Source organism: Nannobrachium achirus, assembly GCF_963921795.1.
Source record: "Nannobrachium achirus genome assembly, chromosome: 2".
NCBI classification, from domain to species: domain Eukaryota; kingdom Metazoa; phylum Chordata; class Actinopteri; order Myctophiformes; family Myctophidae; genus Nannobrachium; species Nannobrachium achirus.
The window spans coordinates 72,932,299-72,941,466 of record NC_137811.1 but is presented as its reverse complement, the minus strand read 5'-3'; the positions used below and the strand labels follow the sequence as shown (position 1 = coordinate 72,941,466).

The 9,168-nt window shown below is 42.3% G+C and overlaps 1 protein-coding gene across 1 annotated transcript in view; it reads right to left on the bottom strand.

Moving 5' to 3' along the window:
• Window positions 1-3,205: 3,205 nt before the first annotated feature.
• Window positions 3,206-9,168, bottom strand: part of fxyd5 (FXYD domain containing ion transport regulator 5) — a 36,369-nt gene continuing 30,406 nt past the window's right edge. Inside the window, exons 7-10 of the mRNA XM_080752014.1 lie at window positions 8,641-8,670; window positions 8,093-8,167; window positions 6,777-6,819; window positions 3,206-3,344 (exon numbers count right to left, since the gene is read on the bottom strand). Coding sequence (XP_080608140.1) covers window positions 3,284-3,344; window positions 6,777-6,819; window positions 8,093-8,167; window positions 8,641-8,670 — 209 coding nt within the window. The 3' untranslated portion in view covers window positions 3,206-3,283. The remainder of the gene's footprint in view (window positions 3,345-6,776; window positions 6,820-8,092; window positions 8,168-8,640; window positions 8,671-9,168) is intronic.

Here is a 9,168-nt window from a genome sequence, read left to right as displayed (position 1 = left end):
ATATTTATGTTGGACAAAAACGCTGTTATTCGAACAAAGGAAAACCAAAACAAACAAACATAACTAATTACAGCTGATATATTGGTCGTTATTCAGTGGCGTCAGTTCAGAAAAAGCTAAGGTATGGCAACATGACTGGTGTCTTACACGCGCGCGAAGGCACGCGTGCAAGACACCAGTCATGTTGCCATACCTTCGCAACAGGCATGATACATTTATTTTAAGAAGTACATTCTATTTTGTTCCCCCCTTTCTACGGTTTCTTGGGCTGCATGGCAGCCTGGAACGGTTGTTCAAGTGCAGATAAACTTAGCATGTTAGTCAACGTGCCACAATTAACAATAATGAATAGCACCTGTGCAGCTGACCTGCGGAACCTGGGAATATACCATTTTGTCAAGATGGGGAGAATACAAGTGTGGGGAATATAATTATAATACCTTGTTAAAGTGACCATTTTGTTAACAATTGCATTTGTAGTTAGCAGAGATGAGACATTCATGGATTTACATTTAAAAGTAACTTTTATTCCCCCCCCCCCCCCCCCCCCCCCCCCACCCCCCCGGACCCAGGGTATGGCAGCTGCATACCCCTGCCATACCCAATTGACGCCCCTGTCATTATTTGACTTTCATTGATGACGGTATCAGCAGTCATGCATGCAGCACAACTTAACTCACATAACATTTTTGCTTCTGGGTTTTCCAGAAGACAAAACATTTTCAGAGGGGCGTCCATGGCCAAATAAATATTCATTTGGATGTGCCCTAAAAACCTCGGCCCAAAATAAACAATACAAAAATCACACATAGTGTGAAGTGAGCGGTGTTGTAGGAAGTTAATTTTCACCAAGTCTCCCGCTATAGCCAATCACAGCGAGTCCTGCGAAGCTTGGCCAATGGTACCCCGGGTTGTACAACAAACTTTGAGCCGTTGTAGCCAAGATGCACAGATATAAAAAGGTAGACGCCTCTTCCGGCTCTCTGGTACCCGTCTCGTTGGTAAATTATATAGAACTTTATCCAAGGCGTCCAATTACCTTCACACACACCTACACCTATACACACACACACACACACACACACGCACACGCACACGCACGCACACGCACACGCACACGCACACACACACACACACACACACACACACACACAGGCAATTTTAAGGGGTGTCTATGGGTGCAGTTGCACCCCCTGGCCGCCAGGGGTATGAACAACCTCATAAAGTCATTGCAAGATACCACAAGCAAGATTTCCACAGAGCAAAAAAGTGTCTGTTATTTAGCTCTGGTGGCGAATTTGGTGGTGAACTGCTCCTAAATCCTCTCTCTTAAGTGTATTTTACACACAAGTTGTTGCAAAAATAAGTAAATAAATCATATAGGCATATGCTCATGGTGTCTAGAAAAGCACAGTTTATATTGTGTTACAATTAGGTAAAAAATAAACCTTAGAAACCCGTTAAAACAACAGGATAAACCATACAAAATCCGAAAATGTTTGTGTGCGCGCCTGAGGAACCCAGTCTTGCATCCCCTGCTAGAAGAGGCTAGAATCGCCTATGCACACACACACAAACAGCGATGACAGAGGAAACCATGCAAGGCACCAACCTGCTCATCAGGAGCAACCAGGGGTTCAGAGTCTTGCTCAAGGACTCTTCCACACTAACTCTGGGGGAGCACCTGATCACGGTCCCTCTACCTCCTGACACAGGCATCTCTCTAACAGGGCATCATTAGTATTCAGGGAACAATCAGGGAACTCCATATGGGCATATAGGGATTCTGTTAGTGTGACATCACAGTGAAGCCAGAGCGTGATGTCAGAGCGACAAACCAGTCTATGGGTTTGCCACTGTGTACACGTGTACACGTGTCCACGTACTGTATACACGTGGACAAGCTGTGGCGTTTCTCATGGTAAACTGCTATCTTCGGTCGCAATAACTCCAATCCAAATTAAGATACACAATGTGGTCACAAGATGAAATCTCTCTCTCTCTCTCTCTCTCTCTCTCTCTCTCTGTCTCTCTCTCTCTCTCTCTCTCTCTCTCTCTCTCTCTCTCTCTCTCTCTCTGTGTGAATGATGATGTTTTGGTGTTGAAAGGTCCCTCTTCTCTTTACCGCCCACACCGCTACTGGCCTGCTGTAAATAGCTCTGAGAGAGATTAATGCTGTCTGTGTGTGTGTGTGTGTGTGTGTGTGTGTGTGTGTGTGCGTGCGTGTGTGCATGTGCGTGCATTCATGCGTGAGATCTGGAGAATAAAATAAAGTGGGGGGAATGACTGGGGAAATACCCAGAATGCCCCATGTTTCATCTCCATTCGGTATCAATGGTGGTACATTTATTAGAATCAAATTATTGGCGTAGGAATGCGACGAAAAAGAAAACAAATATTATCAAAGTCAAGTCTCCATGGGTTGAGTAATCGATAGAAAAGAAGTACTATAGAGTAGTGAATTGTGACGTAATTTACACATCCTACCTAGTTCGCGGTTTTCTTCTCCCATTCTGAATTCCGTCATATAAGAACTGTGTTCCAATTATAAACAAATGATCTCAGCAGTTTGACTCACATGGATATGAAGAATCAACTGATGGTGAGAAAACGCTAATGTTACTGTCGCCGAATTAGTTACATTTTCGCTAGAAACAGGCTTTATAAAATATGAGTGACTGACTATCATAAACCACACAGAGCCACCTCGCCGACAATATCGCAAAGACCGTTTGTTTATTTTCGGACCGCAATGCTTATATGAGACGATTTAAGATGACTCAATGTTATTCTCCATAGAGAATTACTTCCGTGGAACAGGGGGATGAGCGAGTGACGTCATGACTTCACTGTTCTATTCCTTTAAGGCCAGACCGCGCCTTGCGATGGCCATTGGGGAGAATGTTTAGAGACCACGCCTCTGTCGTTTTCAAGTTCAACAATCTGATGCTGGATTTAATGAACATAACGACTCCTTCTCTGTTCACAATGACTCATCATTTAATGAAAATATTATTTCAACATGAGTCACATTTTATTTATTAAACACTTTTTTCCACCTCAATATTCTGGGAGGGAACACATAAGCTCACACGAACAAGCACGCACGCACGCACGCACGCACGCACGCACGCACGCACGCACGCACGCACGCACACACGCACACACACACACACACACACACACACACACACACACACACACACACACACACACACACACACACACACACACACACACACACACAGATCTTCCTCTCAGATGGACTGGCAGGTCTTTACACTCAGGAAGTTGGAACCAGTTCGTACCCGACCGCGTCCTGGACTGGCTTCACCTGGTATGTCCTGTGAAAAAGAAGAAGTCATTTTTTTGGGGGGTGAACCAGGTGGCCAGGTGTCTGGATTTAAAATGAAGCAAACACAGAACTGAAAGTTCCTTTATGATTGGCTGCTAGTTGCGCTGTTCTGTTACCAGAAGCAACATGTTCTCCATAGGATTCCATTCATTTCCCCCAAACTCTTACATTTGATGTTCTTACCTTAATAAACATTGTCATAAATACTTTATGGTTCCTGTTGCTAGTTTAAAGCCTCATTTCAATCACCATGATATGCGTTCTGTGAAAATATGGTCCAATTCGTGTTATATTTGAAGTTATAGCAGGGTATGCTGTAGGAGGGGCATGTGATCATAGGCTTGTGATGGTTCTTCTTTGTGTGCTTTATTTTCGGCAAGCTCAAGACAATGTCCCATGTATCCCTGCGGTTGCACGTGACCGTTGGCAGCCAATAACATTCCTGGTACCCACGTTAAAACAATGATGGCGACACCCATACAAGGGCAAAAAAAAAAGCTTAATTTTCACAGCATAGAAACCAATGGGTTCCCACCGTCCATAATTGCGACCGAAGGTCGCATATACTCTGAAGAATCGTGTCGCTTGAGTGTCCGAAGCCTCGTGACCGTCCTTCCGAAGCCTCTGTGATGTCAGTGTGATGTCAGCGAGTTGTGACATCACTTCCTGTACAGGGCAGCTACACGAAATGTGGATAACACTATATATGGAGATAGTCCAGTCCATCATGTCATATGGGACTACCGTCATAGAAAGTAGCCATTGTTAGGCCGGAGTCAATGGCTGTCTGTCTGACTGCCAAGTCTGCCATTGACTTGCAGCGCATGAACGCCGCACTGGAGCGTGAAAACCAACAGGCCTGATGGAAAATGATACATGGCCGCAGGCTTTGTGACGTCCCACATCTTATGTGCTGGGCATACTACTAACCGACGCCAAGGACCTCCAGAGGCCATACAAAGAGTATCTAACCCGAGGCCCCTTACTAAGTAGCATACATTTACAACATACCTTCTCCAAAAACATCAATATTGAACTCCATATGTATATGGATACATACATGTATTTTTATTAATAAAAGATAAAATAAAATAAAAATGCCATAGATGGGCATTCCCAAAAGCAAAATCCCTTTATGCCCATATATGGGGATTTCTGATGTCATCAATCTCTGGCCCTAACTAGCTCAAAAGCCTGCTTTACTCTGATTTACACCCTACCTTTCCAGATGATGACCTATTGGGTACACACTTATGTCCAAATATAGAAATCCCAAGGCATCAAACCTAAGCTTGGCTTTACTAATTAACATATGTTTCATGCCCATATATGGAGATCCCTGTCCCAATGTTATCAATATTAAGGACATATCTGGAAATGCCCATATTTGGTAATGTCCACATATGGGCATGTTTTGACATAACATAGTCAGGGAACTCCATGTATGGGCATAACATTGATTCTGTGAGTGTGCCATGATTCTGTGAGTGTGCTGAGCTCCTAGGGTTGATACCCTCACAAAAACATGAACAAACTCCCCCCAGAATGACAACAACTAGAATCGTCAGAGAAACGCTGTGGTTGGCCAGATTGTCAAGAATTGGCGCGACCTCGCCCTTTAGGGCGAGGTTGCATGTCACCCTGAGGTCGCATTCCACCCTTGGGTGTCTTACTAGTATGAACTACTCCTCTACTGGTCAACAATGCATGTTTTTTTTTTTTTTTTCGCGAAAGGTTTAGCGGAGTTTAACAACGTGGGAACAAAGATTCTGCACAGTGTGGCCGTCTCTCCTCCTTTGCCAGCTAACGCCTGCAGGCTCACATATAATGATCTGCACGATTCACACGAATGACCTATTTCAATTCCAAACTGCGATTTTCCTAAAAGCAACGAGTTTGCATGCCTGCCCCATACAACTCTTCGTGTTGCTCTTTCAAAACGTATTTTCAAAATAGCCGATCTACAAGCTCACAACGTGCATGGTCACACAGCCAGCCTTCTGGAGGTTCATGAGGATCACAGCATGACGGCGGAAGCTCATCAGATATAGAACAACGTGACCTCTGAATAGGGCTGGCTGTCACCAGGGACGTGCTGGCCATAGGGAAAAGCGGGACAACTCCCGAACGGCTGGTTCATTCCCGGCCTGTCCAGGCCGGCCATTAGGAAAAAAATAAAAATAAAATGTCGGCCTTCGTTCCATTTTGGGGGCTGGGCGGCCAACAAAGTAAATCGTCACTGTCAGGCAGAAACCTTGTATCTCCAAGTTTCAAATTTGTACATTTTTTGGTAAAGCAAAGCCATGCTTCATCATACAAGGCTGTCGCACAAAAGTAGTGAAAACAGCCGATCTACAAGCCCAAAACGCCTCGCGATTTTGTGTGCTTGTAGATCGGCTGTTTTCACTAGTTTAAATCATTTTTAAAATGATAAATACAAAACAAACGGTTTTGGACATACAAGGTTTCCACCCGACAACAACAAAATATAACTCATGTAATTGGCCCACTGGCTTGTCACTTTGTCACAAATCTTTGATTAGCAGCTCTATAGGGCGCAATGAGGGCCTCTCCAACTCTTTTTCCAAGAACCAAGAAATGACATTTGACATATTTCACAACTTTACACTTAAAAAAGAACATTGATAGTGGAAATAGACGATCTACAAGCTCACAGCGCATCGCATCGTGGCGCGTTGTGAGCTTGTAGATCTGCTATTTCTAGAAAATGTATGAAAAGTTTTCAACATGGAAACGATTATGACGATTATAACAACATAATTGCGAATAGAAGACTATGTAATACAGGCGTTTTCAAAGTGGGTGACGGGGCACCCTGGGGTGCTGCGACGGCAGTCCAGGGGTGCCGAATATTATCATTTGATAATATTTGGAATTCATTTGGACACTTGAAAAAATATTTAGTATCGTTTTAAACTTGAAGTACAAAGTTATTTTCAGTCAGTTCTAACCAAAATGGCTATTATCTCAACGTTTTCCTCGCAACATAATCACTAAAATATCGTCACTGTCGGGCAGAAACCTCGTATCTCCAAGTTTCAAATGTGTACGTCTTTTGGTAAAGCAAAGCCCTGCTTCATCATACAAGACCGTCGTACAAAAATAGTGAAAACAGCCGATCTACAAGCACACAACGTTGTGTGCTTGTAGATCAGCTGTTTTCACTAGTTTAGTACATTTTATTGATAATAAATACAAAACTAACGGTTTTGGACATTCAAGGTTTCCACGCGACAAAGACGATATGCTATAAATATAAGGTGCTGGGAGTGAAAATTACAATGTAGGGGTACCTCGGATTGAAATAATATTTATGGGGTGCCCTGAGACAAAAAAGTTTGGGAACCCCTGATGTAATAATTGTATGCTAAAGCTCATCATTCGCTGCAGTTCTACTCACTTTGAAGGCCCGCAGCACCTCGGCAGCCGGCGCAGTCTGCCACCTGTAGAGGGCGGTGATGAGCAGGAGATCATTACAGCAACTCTTTATTATGACTGAAGAGACACTGAAGAACCATTACTGGTCATTTAACACTGAGAGGGTTCAACATTTACACTCTCCGAGTTAAAGGTTAGGAAGTGATGTGGTGTTGTTAGAATAAGTGTTATTTTAACCACGAAAGATTCATCAAAAACATATTTCTTTCTGGTGACTCGTTTTTCCGTTAACTTTTTCTTTTTTTTTTCCCCATTCATTTTTAATATTTTTTAGGGAAAATGGAAAACTTGTAATACAATAACAGAACTATTTAAAATAAATGAAAAAGGTTATCGTAAGAAAAACACGGCCTGCTCAGTGCTCACGTATTAGGAGTGTAGTAAGAGTCACCAGAAAAAAATAATAATGGGTGTTTTAATGAATCTATCATGGTTAAAATGGATTTTCCAAGGGGCCCTGCATGGGGAGTGTCTGATAACATGAATATCAAATATCTAAATACTGAATGAAGCAAATTAAAATACGTCCAGGGTGGACAATAAAATGACCAAAAGCTTTTTTGAAAGTGGAATATCCCTTTAAATAGCTCTATGTGTGATATCATATCACATAGATATGGATATGGTATCACTATACCAGGGGTGCCCAAAAGGTAGATTGTGATCTACCAGTAGATCACATGGGCTGTGCAGGTAGACCACATGACATGTCCCTAAAAATGTATAATTAAAAAAATATATATACATTTATAAACAAAAATCTGTTAAATGTGGCATCTGTCACTTGAATAAAGGTGACTTCATTGATTGGCATCAAGAAGGGCCTGTCAGCTGAGCTTCCCTCATGGCTTCTAGTAAAACGCCCCAATGCAATACTTGGTTTTCAAGAGTCTCTAGCGTTACAAAGAACCCCAAAACATACCACTTCCATACAGAATGGGATGAAGAATTCACCCCAGACCATTTTCATTTCATTCCAAGTGCGTTTTTCTTAGATGTAACACACCGCCAGACAGTGCTGCTATTCCGAAGCCCCTCAGATACCTTTGTTTTGGGTGGGTAGATCATGTTGAGCTGGTCATTTTAAAAGTAGCTCGCAAGTCAAAAAAGTGTGGGCACCCCTGCACTACACCAAAGTTCTGTCACTGAACAAACACTCTATATTCTTTTATTTTTATGACAATAACATCACTTCCAAGTTGGAAGTGATGTTATTTAAAAGTGTTTGGAAGTTCCAAATAAACACGCAGGCTTTTATTTTGAAGGTAAAATACTCACAAGCAACGACCAAGATCCCCAGAACGAAGAGAACAAATCCGATGGTCAAACCCACCACGCGGAGGCGGTAGTAATCTGTCAATCATAATTAATTATATGAATATGTCAATCATAATTACCTTTTTTTTACATTTACACGCACGCACGCACACACACACACACACACACACACACACACACACACACACACACACACACACACACACACACACACACACACACACACACACACACACACACACACACACACACACACACACACACACACACACACCCACCCACACAGTCGCTATAGGGCCAAATAGATATTAATTTGGGGGTCCTTGATGTTCATGTTAGTTACTATATCGATTTTAAATCATTGAATGGAATCGTATCGTATCACCATGAATGAACCAATGCTTGAGGACCACACGGATCAAACACAAACACGACGGAGCCGAGCATCTGTTATTATACTGTATATCCCACTGTATTGTCTGAAGGAAGCCAAACTAAAATTCACCTGTATAAAAGACGCTACAAAAACTTTGAACCTTGAATCTTACCGTATTTGAAGCGAGCTTCCACCTTTGGGTCTGTGGAGGAGAGACAATTTACAGTTTAGGCATTTAGCAGATGCTCTTAATGCAGATCGACATGCAATAAGCAAGGTAATACATTAATACATCAAATACATAGACACAGCAATCTAAGAAAAACGTACAGTAGATCAGGAGTTCCCAAACCTTTTTGTCTCAGGGCACCCCATAAATGTTTTTTTTAATCCGAGGCACCCCTACATTATAATTTTCACTCCCATGCAGCATCTTATATGTATAGCATACCTTGTATGTCCAAAACCGTTCGTTTTGTATTTATCATCTATAAAATGTACTAAACTAGTGAAAACAGCAGATCTACAAGTAAATCGGCTGTTTTCACTAGTTTTGTGCGACGGTCTTGTATGATGCAGGGTTTTGCTTTACCAAAAGACGTACACATTTGAAACTTGGAGATACAAGGTTTCTGTCCGACAGTGACGATATTTTAGTGATTATGTTGCGAGGAAAACGGTGAGATAATATTCTTTTGGC